This window comes from Teleopsis dalmanni, chromosome 2 (genome assembly GCF_002237135.1).
Source record: "Teleopsis dalmanni isolate 2A chromosome 2, ASM223713v2, whole genome shotgun sequence".
Lineage (NCBI taxonomy): Eukaryota > Metazoa > Arthropoda > Insecta > Diptera > Diopsidae > Teleopsis > Teleopsis dalmanni.
Genome location: NC_051847.1, coordinates 21,323,781 through 21,346,055, shown reverse-complemented (window position 1 = coordinate 21,346,055; position 22,275 = coordinate 21,323,781). Strand labels below are relative to the sequence as shown.

The 22,275-nt window shown below is 27.4% G+C and overlaps 2 protein-coding genes across 4 annotated transcripts in view; one reads left to right on the top strand and one right to left on the bottom strand.

The window, feature by feature from the left end:
• The window catches only part of LOC119678281 (heterogeneous nuclear ribonucleoprotein K-like), a 29,592-nt gene extending 9,860 nt beyond the window's left edge, over positions 1-19,732 (top strand). The window contains exons 4-7 of one of the 2 annotated variants that reach the window (XM_038090035.1): positions 16,721-16,852; positions 16,922-17,659; positions 17,726-17,895; positions 18,611-19,732. In XM_038090035.1, the coding sequence (XP_037945963.1) occupies positions 16,721-16,852; positions 16,922-17,659; positions 17,726-17,895; positions 18,611-18,647 (1,077 nt within the window). In that variant the 3' untranslated portion in view covers positions 18,648-19,732. Of the gene's footprint in view, positions 1-16,720; positions 16,853-16,921; positions 17,660-17,725; positions 17,920-18,610 lie in introns of both variants that reach the window. The other variant, XM_038090036.1, reaches the window with a different exon arrangement.
• Positions 19,733-21,584: 1,852 nt separating this feature from the next.
• The window catches only part of LOC119678278 (hillarin), an 87,793-nt gene continuing 87,102 nt past the window's right edge, over positions 21,585-22,275 (bottom strand). For both annotated transcript variants that reach the window (XM_038090032.1, XM_038090031.1), the window contains exons 10-11: positions 22,081-22,244; positions 21,585-21,844 (exon numbers count right to left, since the gene is read on the bottom strand). In XM_038090032.1, coding sequence (XP_037945960.1) covers positions 21,700-21,844; positions 22,081-22,244 — 309 coding nt within the window. In that variant the 3' untranslated portion in view covers positions 21,585-21,699. The remainder of the gene's footprint in view (positions 21,845-22,080; positions 22,245-22,275) is intronic.

Genomic DNA, 22,275 nt, shown 5'->3' with positions numbered 1-22,275 from the left:
ATTAAGATGTCATAATATTGTTTTTTAAATAAGCACAGCAGTTTTGGTGTACGTATAAAAATTAGTAAAATCACCATATATACTATTTTAACTTATTGAAATCGAAAATGAAATTAAAAATATCTTTTAAGTTTAGAAAAAAATTAGTATGTTTACATACATATATTACGTATTATTAATTTAACGTAATTACGTATATAATTTAAATTATGTACATTATCTACAGTAGATGGCTAAATGTGAAGGATCTAAATAAATGATGTTATTTTTTAGTGAGGTGTCGAAATGTAGTGAACTACAACAACAAACAATTTTTTTTTATATTATATTTTAATTAATTAAATTTTTGGCTGACCATACAGCTGTTTCGAGTATTGCTAAATATTCATCAACATTGGTTTTAGAATTATTTCTTATATTTAATTTTTTAAAAATTATTTTTCTAAACTGCAAGTACCAAGAGTTGATTTCGTACCCTGCCAAATTTGAAGCTAAGAGTCAGCGTTCATTAGCCAAGTGATCTAAAGTCGCACTTAACTTATATGTAGTTAAATTTCTGTTAATTTGCTATGAAAGTTTATTAACAAATTACTTGCAGTGTTGCCATATTATTAGTTTTTTATATGACAATAATTTTTTGTAGGTTCTTTTATTTTATCTAATGTTTATTATATATTGAAGTTTAGAATTTTTTAATTCTATTCTACTTACAAACTTAATTATTTGTGAATTTTTTAAAATACTTAATGAATTTTTTTTTTATTTTAAATAATTATCATGTTATCAAAATGTGATTGATTTCTTATTCTGCTACAATTAAAAAAAATTAAGTTTTATTTTATGCATGTAATATGTACACTTCCTATTGAAGAACACAAATAATTCAAATTCAGTCGCAAAATTGTGGTCAACAGTATGATAAAATTGTGAACTGTAAGCATAAATTTTGTAAAGCCTGGTGCTTGTTTCGTGCTCATGGCTAGTTCCTTACTTAATGATATTATGAATTTTGTCATTATTGCCACCCAGTTGTTTGTAACCTGTAACCTGTTACCTGTCAACTTCCAAACTGTCCGATAGAGTCTCTACAAGAATATGCATATGCCCTTTTTACCTTGCGGTATTTTCACATATCAAATGTGTCTGTTGATGACAGCCATCCATGCACAAGTGTGGATAAATGTAAAGTTGTTGTTTTTCGCCTAACGGATATGTGTACTGAGCATACGTTGTCTGTCGTCTATCTCTTGCATTTTTTTTTTATTTATTTGTTTTCACGTACGTTATTTTATTATACGCATCGTTGAGCATTTATAATATCTGTTTTTATATATCACGCATATACCATATACCATTATATATTAGCGAGAAATATACATTGTTATGAAATAGGGAAGAATTTAATTAATAGGATATAAGTACATAAAATCACCGTGTGCTGTACGATAGTTGTTAGTGCTAATTGCGCAATGTTCTTATTGTACTTTAAAATTTAAAATTTTGTAATAATAGTTCACAGTTTCTTTCAATACTAAAATACTATTTACTAAAATCTATTCAATACTAAAATCTATTAAATCGCTAGATAGATTTTATGAAATAGCTTTTAATTTAATGCAGGATTGTGTTTTCCACATATATTTTTGTTGTAATAGAACTGTTATTTTGTGTTGAAAAATGCATGCTGACAAAACTTATATTAACACGGAAAATGTGTGTCCTAAATAATCATTTCATGCTAAATTCTTCACGTCATATTTGTTATAATTACAAAAATGTCATTTCACAATAGTAAAAATAAAATTGTAATTTTTATTAGCAGTAGCTGCATAAAAACATGTTCCATTCATATAGATTATATTTTGAACATGTAAATTTTAATAAAATAATATATTTAACTGTGGTAGGGTGTTGAAAACTCATATACACTGCAATATATCACTATAGTAAATACAGTCATTATCTACATATCCACAATTTTAATCAGAAATGTATTGGTTAAAACGCTGATATAATTATTTGTTTAAGTATATTTATTAGTTTATAGCACTATATGTTGACATTAATCATTTTAAATATAATGAGAGATTAATAATACTCAAGGGATAGAAATCTATTAATATTATTTATGTAGTCATTACATATTACATTTACATATTGGCTATATCAATAGTCAAAAACAATTATGTGAACATTAATAATTGAAAAGCAACAACATTAGCTAGTAGTAATAAAATATTTTCAAATTATGTTTAGAATAAGAATAGTTGTTTTGGTGTATCAACAGATACAGTTTGTAGTAGGTTACTTTTAATGTGGACTTAATTTTTATAATGCTAGACTTGCGTCTAGATATAGTGAACTCATTGCAAGCGCTGTGTTCCCACTATCACTATATCAAGGTTGATATTTTTTTATTCAAAAATTCATTTTAAAAAATGCTATACCTGCGTCTAGATATAGTGAACTCAATGCAAGGCCTGTGTTCACACTATCACTATATCAAGGTTGATATTTTTTTGTTCAAAAAATCATTTTATATGCTTAAAATACACATATATATATATTTAAATGCAAGAGATCATTAGAAAAAATTGTTAGATAAGAATCTATACATATATGTATGTTTATTGAAAGAGTTTGCGAATAGATGTTTTCTTTTTGTGTACAGAAAATAACTATTGAACCACTTTTGCGTATAATTTACTCAGTGCTCACATACAAGCACTATTAGACTGGATAACTAGATAATCAGTTGTATCCACGACATTATTTTGTTGCTTTCAGCAGAAAGTTGAAAGCAAAATTCTGCTTGGAGTTGCTTTCAAAATTTTGTTAACTATTTCGCGTATTCCATGTAAAAACTTAGGTGTTCACTATATCGCGCTGTCTGATATACCCAAACACGACTGTATATTTATAAAATTGATATGAAAATAGTTAATATTATGTATTTCAGTAATCACACGTATATATATTTATATTCGATAACTCTTTACATGGTATTTAAGTTCAAGAAATACTCATAATATAAGACATGGTCACATTATCATGCACGTAATAACATATGTAGCCAAGTTTCCAACATCATTTTTATTGTAAAGAAAGCTTTAAAAACAAAATTCTTCAGCTTTTATAGAAATAGTGAAAATATTGTAACTATTGAGAAATAGCTATTTTGCTGCTTTTTATGCCGTCGTAACTCCAACACACGCTATATGTTGAAAGTATTGTGTATCTTTATATAAATATACCTGATTAAGTAGCACTCCATTGTGCTTGATTTGGTTGCAAGTAATTGATTTAAATCATACATATAAAAAAAAATTGCAATGTGTGCACAATTATTTTCTGAAATTTATTTGAACTGTGTAACTGTGATGTAACAAAGCAGAAAAAATTGTTATTGAAGTGCGTCTGTTGCACTCAGGCATATGTAATGCTTTGTAGAAGCACTACAAAGGTTTATGATATATGTTACATAAATGCATGTAAGTGTTTAATTTGATTATATATTTATTCCAATCATATTTACTGTAGCTGAAGGACTTTCATATCACAAATAAAATGTATAAACTTAACAAACTTAAAAAAAATTAAGTTTCTCAATTTTTCTTTTGTTTTTTGTTTGTTTAATATTAATGCAAATTTTAATTAATACCCTTACGTAAAAATGAAATTGGATTGTAGTTAATCTGATGCTAAAAAATAATTTTTTTTCCAGTTACTATAAGTAAAGTTTATATTCAATGCAACCATAACACAACCGCTGATTTTGAAATATATAAAAAAAAAATGTTTTTATAAATAACTAGGATTATTGTTTGAATGATTCACATATTGTATAAAGATTTTTAAAATTGGAACTTGAACTCATACGTAGTTTCGTTTTTAAATATACCAAGTGACTCTGGTTCGCAGTGTCGTAGCCAGGGTTGGAGGTTTTAGTAGAAAATATGCATTATTTGTAGATTAATAAAACTACAAGATCTATCCTCAAGATAGATCGAGGAGTGATCTATCTTGTAATATTCTTTATGCCACTATTTATCTTTTCAATTTTTCCAATATTCGAGTTTCATAGCACTCAAGCTTCTGTGACACTTAATTTTAAAAGTTAAAATTATAAAACTTGTCATTTTAAAATTTAAGTTATATATAAATTGTTATTGACGTAACACTGCTAATTTTGATATAGCTATTTGAGATAGTTCTAATATTGAAATTATGTTTAGTGAATTCTTAATAATACTTACGGAAAAAGGTTATCACCACCCAAATGCTTGTTAAAAGCAGTTTAGAATGGCTTAAACTTATAGGTATTGTGAAAAACATCCAAAAAAGTGCATTTCAAGGTATCAGATAATTGCGAATAAAAATCGAAAAGTTTGTTTAAAATATAGGTGATTCGATAGACCGCTACTAAAAAAAACATTGCTGATCGTGGACAAAAAAAATCTCATATAACTAAATGACTCAATACAATATTACATGTAGATTTAGGTATTTCAAGTGTTGAATGTCATATTTGAATAGTACTACTATAAGTTGATCATATTTGGACAATAGTGTGTAAATATTTAGGCCTAAGAAGATTTTTAGGTGTTGAATGCTGCGTTTATTAACTTTGAACCTTGTAAAACTCAAAACAACCTTAATTCTATACAAAATCATTAGTGAAAATTATTTATAATTGTTAAGGAAAAGAAATATTGTTTCGTCAAAATAATGATCTGACCTCTTAATAACAAGTCTTTTCAGTGTTATCAATCTCTAAGTACAAAGATGTGTAGTTTTTTTTTTGCGGGTGTTGAACGGAATTTGCTCGTCGAATTCGACGAGTGACTCCGGAACATAAACCTGGCCGTTCGTGGAAAGGTCGTAGATCCAGCGAGAGTAAAATAGTCTTAGATATTATTTTTGTAATAAAATAGCTATAGTAGAACTATATATAGACTGAAAAATTCCACAGTGAATAAATATAAAGTTTCTAAAGTAAAGTTTCTTTGGAATTTGTTTAATACCAAAGAGACGCGATTATTAAAACTATTTGAATAATTGCAATATGATAGCTTTACGTGTTGTCAATTTGTTGAAATAAAATTTTATAAATGTATCTTTTTTTTATGCTACAAACAGCTGCAGGATTTATATTTATTTTTAAAACCGAACACAAAAATAGAGAGAAATGCTTGCATGTCCAAAATATTATTTTTAGGTCAAAATACGTATAAATTTTTTCTTTCAACCTTTAAAAATAGTAAGGTTAAATTGAGCTGCATTAATGACAGATGTTTCCTAAAGGATACATATAACACACACTACAAAAGCAAAGCACAGGAGTACAAATTACACTTAACGCCACTGGTTGTTGTGGCTCACTAAATGGAACCGTTGATGTGATCTCTTTCGTATTCTCCTTTGTACTGAGTTTTTTTTTCTTACCTTTAGTTTTAAAATACTTTTCAGGTATTTCGTGCTGAGAAAAATACTAGTTTCGTTTTATTTTATTTAAAGTTTTTATAACATATATTCTTCTTTAACTTCAAATTATTTGCATGAATTCATTTAAATTTTTCGGTTGCTGCCGGCTGTTTTTTTTTTTTTTTATTTTTTGATCCCTTGAACTTCTCATAGGCTTAGGCCAACTGTAGCTGCCATTTGTTACGGTTTATGTGCAATGCATGTGTTTGTGATTTAGCATCATTGTTTTCGATACTTTTAAATATAATTTTGTGACTAAAAGATGTGTTCCCTGTTTTATGCTGGTACCTAAAGTTTCCTAAATTATTCAGAATAAAATAATTATTCACAATAGATAGTTGTAGTGTGCTAATTATACGTTAAAACACGTGTATATTTACGATGCATAATCGGTTCTCGGGGAAGAATTTCATGGACCATGATATGATTGCTTTGTGGAAAGCTTCATTATTGTGCAAATGTCCGGTTTTCGTTATTTCAATCGAACTTATTTCATTTCTAGTACAGAATCGTACGATTCTCAAATAATATTACGCGTTAATCGTCAACTTGGATGTTATGTTTGGCTCGTGGCTTAGAAACATTGCGTTTATTCATCAGTTACATTGACTGACGTACTTAACAGGTTTCTTCAACAAAATTCAATATATTCTTGCAATGTTGGCATTTCCAGTCTTATTAATCGCCAGACGGTTTTTTGAGTCTACTGTATAGAATTTTAATTTGCCTAAATCTTTGACAAAAACACTTATATAAACTGTACTTTTCAGTATCCCAGTTTTTTCCTCTTCGATTAATATATTAATTCTGTTTATTGCAAGTGGCTGCTCTTGACGGAGCAGCCACTCCGTCACTCCGTTGATTATCTTGAGATAATCGACTTCCAGATCCTTCCTAATTACACGATATTAAATAGTCAAGCTAACGGAAAACCTAACGCACGGAATATGTGCGTTACTTTTACCAAATTTAAAACAGTATTTATTATTCGTTCTTTATTCAATGTAATTCTTCGATCAACGTACATAGTGTGCTATTAGATAAAATAGCACACTATGGCTATCTTGACCTCAAAGCGAATTCGCTGAAATTTTGGTAGTAATTAGATATGATGTGCATCATTATCTATCATCATTTACTTATAAGGTTAGCTGCGCTAAAATTTTCATGAAACTAGTCTATTTAGATGTCGGACACACTGTCTAAATCCTGTTCAAAATGGCCTCTAAAGGTCGATATTCTATATTTATAAAAATCGTTTTTTTTTTATTAAATTATATTTTTAAAAAAATATAATTAAAGTTTTGTTAATTTCTTCAAATTCTTATCGTTCTCTACTCAAAGTACGTATATTATTTCATATTTAATATAGTGATACAAACTCCTCTATTTTCCAATAAATACATCGATGGACTATTCTGTGCCAAGTGACACTTTAAGGCATGTTATGAGTTTAATTTGTGTAATTTATAAATGTTTTGTTTTTTTTTTTATTTTATTAAATTTTAATTTTTTATCTGATATGTGTAGTAGTCTTTCCAACTCCACATTGGGAATTAGTTTTAAAAACTCGTCTCATACACACCTATAAAACTTATTTATACTATATCCAATTTTTCCAATTCCGTAACTTCATTAAAATTTTGTGTAATGTTTTTTCTACTTGAGTATATTTTTATAATATATTGTAGAATATGTACTCCAAAACTATTGCAGCTGTTCTGCATCTAATTCTTCTTCCTTTTTTTTTTTTGTAAGCTTTGTTTAGTTCACGTATATTTGAAAGACATCTAATAAGTAAATAATTCTTTCAATATATGAGTACGTTTTAAAATATCAAAAAAAAAATGTATATATACATATATAAATGAAAAACAAGGAACTGTGCTGCACATGTTGTTAATATTTTTGTGTTGGCTGTAATAGAATCCATTTACTTTACTTTGTATGCATGCAATCATCGTTTTAGGGCATCTTAATTTTGTCTTGTGCCGCTTTTCTACTTCTTTCTTTATTTTCAATTTAAAATACGCAGGATCAACTTGTAAGATCCAGCTGTTCGTAAACGTTTGCATGTTGACTACAGTATATCTGTCCCTAGTAATGTCTTAGCAACTGTAGATAATTGTATGAGTTGTTGACCGTCCGTCCGTCTTCATGCTGCTTCATTTGATGTACACCTAACAGGTGGTGTGTCAAGTAAAAGAACAAAGCAACACTAATAATACCAATATGTGTGTGCCACCGAAACATCTGTTTATCAGCTTCACGTTTATCCTTATAAGAAGCAATATACTTATATACTTACTATTATCCTTATGCATTTCTCTGCTATATAGATTTTCTTATGCACAACTTAAGCAATTAAAATACCTAAGTTTGTTCTTCATTATTATTATTTTGTATTTCATGCTTCGTATTTGGTATTTTATATTTTCTTTGATGCAGTTTATTACTTCACTTAATTCTTGAGAATACCTTTTGTATCATCAAATTCAATAGTTACACGTTTTTCTGAATAATCTTCGTAGTATGATGGGTAGACACCAAAACGTCCCCTGTAAAATATTTTTAAAAATTGTAAAATCGTCTTTCTGTTGTTTATTGTTTCTGCTTACAAGATTTTCCTCTCATTTTAGATGTCGTAAAATTTTACTTTGTCATTCATCAGAATTGTAATTTAGCTTTATTGAAATCGTTGCTAGGCGCTCTTTTATTTTTCTTATTACAGTAGTTGTAATTGATCCCCTATTGATTTCTAAATTTTAGTATAAACACTCCCTCCTCAAATTCATAGCAAATGTTAAATCTTTGATTTTATAGGAAGCATCACGCCAGTAAATAAGAAGTAGATTTAATCGTATATTTCGACTTCCGGTTGTCTTCGTTTTTGAAGGCTCTTTCTTTTAAAATGTTTTAGTTTTAATAAATCTGTTTTTTTTTTTATATAATTTTTATATTATAATATTGCTTTGAATAAATTTGTTCAAACACATATATGTATACGAGTATGTACAAGTATAACTTGTTATGTCTACTTCACAAATGTTCTAAATTTAGTTCGAATTTATTAATAAAAAAAAAATTACTATTAAAGATAACTATAGGTTAGCTTGGAGTGGCAGCCTTGCGCGCAAAGCCCACATGAGCTCTAAAATTAATCATACAAAATTAAATATTAAAAATTATGAAATCAAAAGTATTCTTTAAAATACTATATCTAATTTACTTATGTTAGAGATATGGGATGAGATATTCACAAAACTGATTGTTAGCTAAATAACTAAATAAAAAAAAACTGTATACACAATACACAAAACCATATCGGCTTTTAAATATCCAATTATGTTTTTTAATTTTTTAATTTTTTTTTGTTTTGTGCTACTTGCCAGCACTTTTTCCACAAACTAAGCCAGCACTTAACAATCAAATAGAAACTTTTTTGAATACGTTATCTCCAAAAATCTGAACATGTTATATTTTTTTATGCATTTTAATCAAATGAACAGCTATGCAAATAATATCTTTCGTTAATATTTTTTACTATATTATTACTTATACATATATTTTAATGAGTTTTTTGATCATGCAAAAATATCAATTCTTAATAGCTATATAAATAACCTTCTAAGTATGCCTTCATTGAAGGCAATTGTCAAAGAGAATTTAATAAATAATATGCGTGTATAATTTTATGTATATAACATATATATGTTTATGTATATTTATGTTATATATAAAAAGCATATAAGTTTTCTTGTTTTAATAAGAAAAGAGGAGAAAAAAACTTCTTCGCTTCCACAAATTTGTGTGTTTAAAGAATATTCAAATGTTTCCTTGATATTAAAATGCGCTTGGTCTTTCTTAACTTCCGTTCCCGTCGTCGTCATCGTCATCGTCGTCTGCTTTGCTTATTTGCTCTTTTACGTAAAACAAGTAAGGAACTCGAGTCATCATTTCGTTTTTTATGCACTTTATTTTCGCTGCTATTGGCAGGAAACTCTACATCCTTTTCTTTGAAGGCATCAATATCTGCTTGCTTGATATATGTTTGGTCGGTTATAGATGTTTGGTTTCTTTTTCCTTATATTTTAAATTACTTAAATATTTATAAATATTTTTTATTTTATACGTGCATTTGGCATATTTTTTATATCGTTAAAAAGATGTAAAGTTTTTAATACCGATTCCGTCTTGTTGTCCTTTCAATTTCCTCATATATTAATAATTTTTTTTTTTTTATATAAATTAAATTATTTGCTAAGCGTGTTGATATAAGTATTTGTTATTTAATTTTAAAAATAGTTTTCAGTATTTAAATGTTTGTAATATCTGTTTGTAATGTAATATGCGAACAAGAAAATGTGTTGTTGTTTAAAGAATATAATTAGAATAAAGTATTTTTAACAGAATTATTTTTCTAAAATAGTTTAATAAGTATACGTTGGAATTTTTTTAACTACGTCTGTTTACAGTTTTGATTCATTTTATTTTTGTGAATTAATAGTGTTTACCTCTAAGCATTAAAGACGGGTTTAATGACAGAATTCTGTTTTAGAAGTATATGTTTACAAAACTGATTAATACCGTAAGTGCTTAATTGATTAAAAAATTGGAAATAGAATTAAATCCAAAGATATAACCAGTTATTTTGTAGTCTAAGTGCTGGCAAGCACCATAGTAGAAATTTATACAAGGATATTATAACCAGACTATACTAAAGTTTATTTATTTGATAATATTTGTTTATTTAGTGTTGTCTAGTATGATGTAAAAGTGCTAGGAAGTAGCGCTAAATAAAGTTATTTATATCCATATTTTTCATATAGTGTACGCCAAAAAAAAAGTGTTAATAAATAGCATGAGAGAAATTTATATAAAGATATGTCCAGCCATATCGGACTTTAATTCAGGGTTTGAATTGCTTGCTGAAAATTAGCAAAAGCAACCATATTTTGACTAATGCATAAATATTAACCAGTCGATTTTTGTCAAACGACTAATTGCTAACGCATTGCATATGAAAATGAAATAAAAATATGCATTAGCAACAGCAAAAAACGAAAACTGGTTTCATTTTGATTGCTTGCTAATAGTCAATTTTACATTTTTGACTATTATGCATTTGGAATATATGCAACTTGCTTGCTTATGCGTTAGTTGCTTGTGTTTTGCTATTAGCAAATGTGTATGGATTTCTTTTTTTGTTTTAAGGGAATGTGTACGCATTATTTCTTTGTCAATTATGATGTGTGCGTACAATTTGTATGCAATTAATATAATTTTATTTGTAATTAGATTATGCCTAAACTTATGTTTATTTTAATTATTAAATTTCTGATATATATGATATATATATATATATATATAGATAGATATATATATATATATTAATTAACATTTCAACATTTTAAAATAATTAGTGATAGCGATTTAGCAATTTGTTAAATTTGCAAACATTCGTTGAAGAGGGACAGAATATTTAATTTAAGAACGCATTTAAAAAATATGCACCAGTTAAATATAAATGAAAATGAAGATTCCAGACACTTTTACAGTTATTGCTGTTCAATACAAATTTTTTATTAAATTTTTCTTCTAAGCCACGACGAATAGGGTCAATAATCTTTCTCATATTTTCCGAATTAAGGACATTAAATGGAATACTGTCCTCAGTTACTAAGCCAATATACAGCGAAATAACTCTTTTTTGCTCATTTCGATTTTAATTGTTTGTTTTCGGAATGATTTTTTCACAACTATTGCACTAGTACTTGAGCTGGAATCTTCATTTTCATTTATATTTAACTGGTGCATATTTTTTAAATGCGTTCTTAAATTAAATATTCTGTCCCTCTTCAACGAATGTTTGCAAATTTTACAAACTGCTAAATCGCTATCACTAATTATTTTAAAATGTTGAAATGTTAATTAATATATATATATATATATATCTATCTATATATATATATATATATCATATATATCAGAAATTTAATAATTAAAATAAACATAAGTTTAGGCATAATCTAATTACAAATAAAATTATATTAATTGCATACAAATTGTACGCACACATCATAATTGACAAAGAAATAATGCGTACACATTCCCTTAAAACAAAAACAAAAAAAGAAATCCATACACATTTGCTAATAGCAAAACACAAGCAACTAACGCATAAGCAAGCAAGTTGCATATATTCCAAATGCATAATAGTCAAAAATGTAAAATTGACTATTAGCAAGCAATCAAAATGAAACCAGTTTTCGTTTTTTGCTGTTGCTAATGCATATTTTTATTTCATTTTCATATGCAATGCGTTAGCAATTATGCAAGCAATGCAATTAGCAACAGCAATTCAAACCCTGCTTTAATTGCTGTCTAATATGCAGAAAAAGTGCTGGCAAGTAGCAACAAAGAACAACAATAATTCATAAACTATTTCATTTCAAGACATTCGCGTCGATTATTAGGAATCTAACAATTTTTCGTTGATACGCGTTTTTTTTTTAACGATTTAGGTAAATTATCAGTTTTGTAGATACAATTTTTTATATTCCAATTATATTTTCATATTTTTTTTTATATTTTATATTATTTTTTTATATAAAGGTGCTTATTAAACTATACTAAAATCCAACCATATATTCTGAAAGCAACTACTTTAATAATTTCAGTTAATTTTATGTTTTTACAAAATGTATGAATTATATTATTAATAAACACCTAGGAAATCATAATAAACTCAACTAAAAACATTTATGTTTACATTTATTTATATATTCAATATAAATGCCAAAAGTAGACTTACATATGCTACATTAATATAATGTAAATAAAGAGGTTTTTCGAACAGTAGTGAACTACAACAACAAAAATTTATTTTATATTAATTAATTGAATTTTTGGTTGACCCACACACAGCTGTTTCGAGTATTGCCAAATACCCATCATCATATAATGAAAATATTAATATATAAAAGAAAAAAATGCAATTATTTACTGATATCTTTGATATACAGTAATCTCTTTAATTTAAACATTTAAGTAAATTAATAAAATGATTTATATAATAATTAAATGATATAGTTTTATCTTTTAATTAGTAAAAATCTTTTAATCGAAACATTTATGGAGATTAATAAATTAAAAACGTTGTAATTGAAAATCAACTACCAGTACCTGAGTGCTTCAGTTTAACATACGAAAAAGCCTTATTAAATGATTAACTTTTTTCTGAAAGCAGCTTACTTATACTTAAAATAGCATACGCATTCGAATGTCCTTTTTATGTGTTGTGCTTGTTTGTGTCCTAAGAGGATACTGTTAGTTGGTTTGTGCATGATTTTATATCCATATGAGATGTGTGTGTGCGTGCGTGTTTGTTTCGCTCTTCGCATTTCTTTGACCGAACGCACAATGTTGTACATATAATAGAGTAGATGAATCCATGAAGAACAGTTTAAAAGTGTATTGGCCATGCCTGAAGGATTCCATTTATATTATCACATTTTTTTGCATTAAATATGCTTGTTCTTTGTGAATATCATAAAGTTATAGTAACAAATGATGACGGCAACTACATTTTAGTGTAGTGTGTGACTATGATTTCATATATATTAGTGTGAAACTTTTATCCTTATGTTGTTTGTTATTTATATACATATATAGATAGATATATATTATTTTGGTTTTTTATAAAAGTTTTAGGTTTAACCTACTACATTTAAAAAAAATATATGGCTGTCGATTATCCTCAAAAGTTCTATTAGTTTTTATTGTGATTCTCTTTTCTTAAAGAATGCCGTCATTGTTGCTATCGCCTGCTGTTTTCCGAAAATTTTGCTTTTACATGAAATCAGTTTTTTTTTTTTTATTTTATTATAAAATTTATTTTTTATGTACTTTTCATTCATTTATGTGTAGAGTTATTTTTGTTTTTGTGAAGCATGCAATCATAATCAAGTTGAAGTGAACTATTTCAATCTCGAAATTCTGTTGAGTAACAAAAGGAGTCGTCGTCATCGTCGTCGTCGTCGGGAGTCTTTTGCTCAGATACGAAAAACTACGCATGTGTCAGTAAGGATACCGGTTCCGTTGCTCACTTACACACAACCAGTAAAGAATGTTTCCCACAAAATTCCTTTTATCCTGATGACACATGCATGTCCTTTATTGTAGGTATCTTGAATTGTGAATATTCAAACTGAGAATTTACGTACGATGAAAATAGCATTGAGAGAGGATTTGTATTGTATGTGTTGGTATTTTACGAAGATACTTTTTAAATAATTTTAACATCGAGAGTTTCACAATTTTAGTGTTTAACTAGTTCAACGGTAACGTTGGTCGCGTACAGAACAGTTTCAAATGGACGCGGATATTGAAAGTAATTATTTTAATTATTATAATTGGTTCATCATAAGTTGATAATAATAATTGTGCTTTAAAGTATATTGTACTACTAATATAATCTTTAAAAAAGTGTGCATACTGTGATTTGATTTATTTAAAACAATTCAATATATGTTAGTATATATATTTAAATTTTTTTTCTTTTAAATACTGAAGTCAAAAGGACGATATACATATATGACTCAACACGATTTAATTTTTATAATTTCTCTTAATTTTCGGTCATTATTTTGTTGCTGTTTTGTTGTTTGCTATGGATCTGATATATTTTTTAATGGTCAAGCGACGTTCCCAGCACTCCTTCCTTCCTGCCTGCCTTGCCTGCCTTCATACTCTGTTTCGAAAATATAATCAAATAAAATGTGACATTTTATGACTTAGAAATGATGCAATCATTTGCGCTGGTTTTTCTGTGTCACCACTAATAACACGTTGTTTCTGTGTACAGCCAACCTTAAAGAAAGGATGTAACTAATTCATAAGAAATGTGCTTGAATTAACGATTTTTGTTACTAAAAATAAGTTCTCAGTTATTTATAACAATTAATATTTTACATTTTACACGATATCCTTTGATGACCTTCTAAAATATTTAAAGGGTACTTATTTCCTTCTCAACTTTTGACATAGTTTTAAAAAGCATTAACCTTAACGCTTGTTTGCCTTTTCCCATCATTAATCACACGTTTTTGTATGACTTGTGTTGTGTTGTGTTTGTTTGCTTAAAATTTTGTGTACACCTAAGTACTTGAGGAATTCGTATAGCGTTGACATACATTCCGATGTGTTCATTCGTATTATTTCTCGTTTTTGAAAATGTTTAAAATTTAAGATACTCATCGATACGAGGTTGTATACATTAATAAGAATCCATCTGCATTATGCAAAAACTATCCCTTGGGATGTTTACTTAAATTTTTACTTTACTTTTGACATTTGTCTCACGTGAAGTATTCAATTTTTAAGCCAATTGTTTGCCTTATGTTTAGCGGAAATATTTTTATATTAAATGGAATTTATTATCAAGTCATTATAACACAAAATTAAGTACTTCAATAAAGCAACGTATCCATGCATATATTTCTAAAGATATTTCTTATACTTAGGAATACATATAAATGTTAGGAAAGAGAATATAATATGCTTATACATATGCAACACTTATATATTATTAATTATATACATATTTTATCATAATTACTTTTACTTGAAGTTATACAAAAAAATATACTTGCTCAATCAAAAATCTTGAAATTTGGCATTAATAATTTATTTAATTGAAGTGAAATATAGTCAGCTTTATAGATTAAAGAGCGAATGACCGCTTCTTCACATGACCAAGTGCTAATCATCCCTCTTAATAGGAATTAAAAAAACAAGTTTCCACGAAGATTACTAACACATATTTTAGGTATATGATCATCTAAAATTTTTACAAAAATTAGTCATTTTATTGTTAATTTTTTTCTATTTCTTTTTATTAATTGTTATTTAGTACCTTTTATTATTAATTATTATTTAATATTTTTTTTTATTAATTATTATTTAATTTTTTTTTTTTTTTAATAATTTTATTTAATTTTTTTTTATTAATTAATATAATTTTTTTTTTTTGATTAATTATTATTAATTTTTTTTTTTTATTAATATTATTTATTTTTTTTTTTATTATTATTAATTCAATTTTTTTTTTTTTATTAATTATTTAATTTTTTTTTTATTATTATTATATTTCTTAATTATTTATTTTTTCATTATTAATTATTATTTTTTTATTAATAATTATTTTTTTTTATTATAAATAATTGTTTTTATTTTTTATGTTATGTGAAAACAAACAATTATTCAATATTAAATTTACTTTTCAATGCCAATTCTGATAAAAAAAATTGTCTCACTTTTTTTGAATATACTTCAAAATATTTTCTATATATTTGAAATAAAATTAAATTTAAAAAAAAAAATGTATTTCATGTCCTGTAGGTAGGCACTACTTTTTTTGTATACGCGCAATATATACCTTTAAATTCTTTTTAAACATACTTAATCAAATTTAACTTCGCCGTTCTATATACTAGTTTATAGATATATAAACTATATTCTCTGTATATATCAGATTCAGTTATTGACTACATACTTACTTACAAGCAAAATATGTATTGAAAACAATATCAAACAAACACATAAAAGCCATATTTTCTTCTATATATATCATCAACGTATACCGTAAGCTATTTTTCTTTACTTATATTTTGCCTGTCAAAAACATAAACCTGCTTTGTGTGTGGTCCTTATGCATCGATATTTCCCCTTTCTGTATTTCTTAGTCCTTTTTTTTTGCGTAAACCACTTTTAGCAAAGAAATTTAATATTGCCGAGGTCCTATGTTTTCAGGTAATTTTAATTTTCAGTAAAGTTTCTCACGCTGTGCATTTTTGATTTCATTTAAAAGTAGAAAGAAAAAAATTTTCAAAAGGTTTAATGCAAACGCAACTGCAAATCAGAAGTCTTTTTTTAAAAGTGTTTTTATTAGCATTTTTACCTGTTGATGTCAATAAATTTATTGTTACTTTCGCCAGATGTCTAATAATTTCAATTAATCATAAATTTTTTAATTTAATAAATACATAAATTATTCATATTAATAACTAATAGCAATTATTTCTCATTCAAATATGATCTTAAAAACAATTTATGCATACACTGTACATTTCTTTATTTGAAAAACAATGCGACAAATTTAAAAAAAAATAAAAAACGTACCATTTTATTTATTTTATATATTAAATTTTAAATTTTGCGTTTTATATAATTACAGAAAATTGGTTGCCGTATCTTAAAAATCTTCTCTAATGTTGCTCCTCAAAGTACGGATCGTGTTGTTCAAACTGTTGGAAAACAAAGTCAAGTTGTCGAGGCAATACGCGAGGTCGTTTCTTTGACACGAGAGGTAAATTATATCGTCATGTTATATCAATGGCTTATTGTTAAACTTATAAAATAATATACATTTACTTAGACACCCATTAAAGGACCTGTACACAATTATGATCCCTTAAACTTTGATCGTATGTACGCCGATGAATACGGCGGTTACGGTTCAAGTGGCGGAAGTGGTGGTAGCGGCGGCGGCGGTGGTGGTGGTAGCGGTGGTAACAACCGTCAATCACGTGGTGGTAACCGCGGTGGTGGTGGCGGCGGCGGCGGTGGTGGCAGTGGTGGCTACAATGATCGCAATCGCAGTGGCGGACGCCGCGATAATAATCCATTTATAAACCCATGGGCTAACGATGATGGCTTCGGTGGTAATAATGGTGGAGGTGGTTTTGGTGGTAATAACTTTGGCGGAGGATTTGGTGGGGGCAACTTTGGTGGCAATAATGGAGGTTTTGGTGGTAATGGACCAAATAATGGTAACTTCGGTAATAATGGTGGTTTTGGACCTGGAAATCAAGCTGGCGGTGGCGGCATGGGCAACTTCGGTAATTCCGGTGGTGGTGGTGGCAGCGGCGGCGGCGGCTTTGGTGGTGGAAATCCAATGGGTAGTGGTAACCAAGGCGGTTTCGGCGGTGGCATGAATCAAGGTGGTAATTTTGGTGGTCCAAATAATCTTGGCAATGGCATGGGACCCGGTTCAGGTGGTAACTCCGGTGGTTTCGGCAATGGACCAAATGGTAATGGACCTAATAATAACAGTGGTAACTTGCCTAATGGACATGATCCTAAGAACAGTACACAAGTTACCATTCCAAAAGATGTAAGTTTTTGTAATTATATTTATTTAAAAAATGTTTATTTATCAAACATTCAATTTATTTTGTAGCTTGCTGGTGCTATAATTGGCAAAGGCGGCGGTCGCATTCGTCGTATACGTAATGAATCTGGTGCTTATATTACCATAGACGAGCCTCTGCCAGGTTCTTCCGACCGCATTATTACCATTTCTGGTAATCCGAAACAGATACAAATGGCACAATATCTATTACAACAGAGGTTGGTGTCAAATAAATCCTAAAAGTATGCAATTTTTTCATATTAAACATTTTTCTCTTTAGTATATTGTAAACATTTAAACCTATAACATATGGTATTCTAAACTTGCATTTATTATATCATAAAGCTACTAATACTATATATATATTTATACATTTAAACAAATTATAATATGTGCAAATAATTTAGAGGTGGCTTAAATATAATTACTGTTTTTAAAATGCATAAAATTATTTCATACGAACGTGGATGTGCTATTATATATTAACAAATTAAGATACAACACATAAAATGCATCGTTTTTAACCTTTTTCTAATACATTTTGTTTGGAAGACTAGTGATTTTGTTGTTTTGTTTTATGGTTAACAATAAATCCCTTGTCTTCTTACAATGTGTATTGCTGTCTTCATTTATTCTCTATCAACTATCATTATAACAAATAACTGCTTAATTTAACAATTAAACGAAATCTATTCAAAGTTAACATTGGCAAAATTACGACAATTGAATACAAGATCAGGTCATTTATATATTTATATTACATTACGTTACGTGTGTCTAAGTGGTTTGTCGATTAATAATATAATATTAGCTAAAATCAACTGTATGTTATTTTATTTAACTTGTATTCATTTGAATATTGCATATCGTATTTTATTTGTCATCATTGAAAGTTCACTTTTTTAAAAGTTTGTCTATTTTTTTTCTTTTCAGTGTGCACGAAAATAATGGTGGTCGACGAAGTTTTTAAATAACGATCAAGAAGAAAATAATTTAAAACTTCGTAAACTTTAACTTTAAAATATTATTATAAAATATAAAATAAACATACTATTAAGAACTGCTTACCAAAACAGACATTATGTACTTTTTCATATATTACATTCTTACATTACAATTCTAAAACCTTCAAGTCCAAATTTCATACAACATTTTGACTTACAAATATACAATAATTTTTAATAAATATGAAAAAAATTAAATTTTAAATTTTAATTACACACATTTTTTTAGAACTAGTTTGTTTTTAAAAAGAATATATAACAATTTTCCCACCAGCAATGACTGCTGTATGGACTATACTACCGATATCAAAAAATAATGTGAAATTTTTTATTTAAAATAAGCGGGTTTCTAGTTCTGCCAACCAGATTTAGATTGGTAGTAGTGTTATTGACATCTGTGTCAAATTTCATGTCAATATTTCTATTTGTTCATTAGTTACGCATATGTTTTGTAAACAATAAAAACTTAATTCAGATTTTGTGGCGCAAAAAAGTTGTTTTACTGACAAAGCTACCTATGTCACAAAATATGCTTGCAATTAATATCAACACTTAAAAGAGACAAAAATCGCCCTGGACGATGTCTTCAATCAACATTAACTGATTACACGTCAAAGAAATCAAAGTTTGATAACTTGAAATGAGACTTAGATCTATGCAAGACCCGGAAACAACGGACTAATTAGAAATTGGCATAAGTGATTTTAATAGTCAATTTCACTTTATTTTTTGATCACTATTATTTTTTATGCTATATGCTTTTAAAAACAAATTTTATGTTAAACTGTTCGAGTAAAGGAAGCCCAACCGTAAAATCTGCTATAATTGTTTTTGCATAGTTTAGACAATACAAAAGGCAGACAGTCATTATTTTAACATTATACTGTTAGGTAAATAATATAACAACACCCATACATAAAACATACATATTAAAAAATTTAATTTTGTAGTTATGAAGTTTCATTTATTGAAACGAAAACGTTTAAACCAAATTTCTTATTACTAACGAACAACATTTAAAAAATCAAAAAAAAAAAAAAATATAACAAGGAACCAGTTAAATTTTTGAACAAATTTAGTTGTTAAAAATATTGAATTAATTTTCATAATATAATATAATGTAAATGTAATAAAATAAGTTTATGTATTTGTCATTCAAAGTATTTGTATTTTCAAATAATTATTTTGCATTCTGAATAATTTTAAGCAAAATGTATTAAAAAGAAATATTTTATGAATAAAACTGGAATAAGTAAGCATTTATTGTGGTTTTCATTTTTGTGCTAGAGATGGTTTAATAAAAATTCATGTCTTAGTTTTTAAATTTAAATACTTAAAATGTACTGTATGGGCGCCACTATACTAGATTTCTGGAAAAATGGTTCTTATTTTTCCTATCGGTGTTATATACAATTATTGCTTATACTTGTATTTAAAATAGTACTTCGATATTCCACCCCAGTTTTCCGTATGATTACTTTTGAAAGTCAGATTCGTCAAAACAAACTATAGGTATTGCCATGTAACGTAGTGAAAAAAATAGTTGTCTTTACTAAACTCCATTGTCATACAGGCGTACCCAAGATATCCAAATCAGTCCCACATATGATTACAAAATAATATTTTGATTGATATTGATACAATGTCATGCATTTTTAACCTGTTCCAGAAAGGTGAAAAAGATACCGAAGAGGGATAGTCCTAGAATTTTAGATTGGTATTGAGAATGATTTTAAAGGTATTCATAAAGTCTACAAATTTAACTAATTTATAGACTGTTATTGCTTAAGTTTGCAGTTAATTGCTTTATCAGTTTTCATCAACAACTAATGTAGGTTAGGTTGGAATGGTAGATTTGTGTATTACAAGTCATGAAAGCATAATTAATAGGCCGTTGCGGTACCATACCTTATATAGAAAACCCAAACACCTGTTGCACAAACAGCGTTCCTTTGAGAAGAGACGATTTTCCAATTCAAGTAGACAGGAACCAATCTGTAAAGTCAATGGACTTGGTTGTGTCTTTAATTTTGTAGTATTACAGCTCTGTTAGGCCAGTTAGAAAAACTGCTTCTAAACATTGGAATCTTGAATTTTTGTGCCAATGATGGGTACTGACACATGAGTTAAAATCCAAATTCCTCCTTATTTACGGAGCCGCAATACTGACAAAATTCATGAAGTCATAATGCATGCTAGTAAGCAAGTATGATACGAGTAAATTCCGATACCATAGTGGTAAGTTGGTGCCGATTTAGTTGCAGCAGCTGACTTGTAGAAAATTTATCTCGTTTGGACCAAATAAGTTTTGTGGTGTGATAAGAATTTTTATCTGCCCAAACTTTCCATCATCAACGAAATTAAGAACAAATTAATGAATTAATTAAATGCTGACTTTGTGTGCATTAGTAAATTATTTATTTAATCAACACTGCATAGTATAAAATATGTTAAAAAAAATGTACAAAATTATATATAAAATATTATCTACATAAGTACGAATATAAATATGTTTTATTTTGGGAATGTGGCTACAATTAAAATATAAATATATATTACTAGTTTAGAAGGCATAACAAATTAATTAAAAATAACTTGTAATAACATAAATATAAGTCACACATTTTTAAATATATTACAAATATTATTTAATTTTAAAATGCAAATTTTTTTAATAAATAAAAAAATATGCGTTTTAATTTTTAAACTAATAAGCTGTAAATATTGCTTTGTGGTTCTTTCTAATAAAATTTGTGTGTGTTAGCACCGTGTTTTTTTCGATAATAAAAATAATAATTATCCACCTACATGGGATCCTTATTTCCTTCGATTATGTGTATATTGTTATATTATTTAAATTTTAAACTTTAGATAATATTAAATTGTTTATAAAAGTTTTGCTTATTACATATGTTTTTAATTCATACATTTGTTTAATATGCTTAATTAGGCTAAAATTACTTCATAACATTTATTTTGGGAATATAAAAGTAATAACAATTTTTAATTTATTCGAAATTAGTTTCGTTTCGAAGAATTTATCAAATATTTACAACAATGGGTCAGTAGATGTTTTTCACTTGTTGAATTGCTGTTATGGTGTGTTGGCGCACCTAATTCACGTGTATAAATATCTAAACCGTATTGGCCTTCCTCCGGAAAACTGCAACACACAAATACAAATATTGTGAGAATGGCAAAAAAATATACGTTTATATATTCTATATTGTTATTTAAATGAGTATTTCTGATCAAATTATAAAGTGAAATTTTTAATATTAATAACGTACATGTAAAATGCCTACAGTACACGAAAAGCATTTCGTATACTACAGAGTTTACCTCTTAAAATTGTTAGTAACTACAAGTGGACATATGGTATATGAGTAATATACGTACTTAATTATAAAAGTCACAATGTCATCGAGTGTGCTATGTGTTACATATTTGGATAATTTCTTCTCCTCAATGCCGTTTTTGTGCAACGTAGCCATAAAATCAGTCAACGGACGTGACATGCGAAATTGTAAATCTAGACTTCGTCCAGCAAATATGAGTGGATCCTGGCGAAAATGGAATGAGTAGAATTAAGAT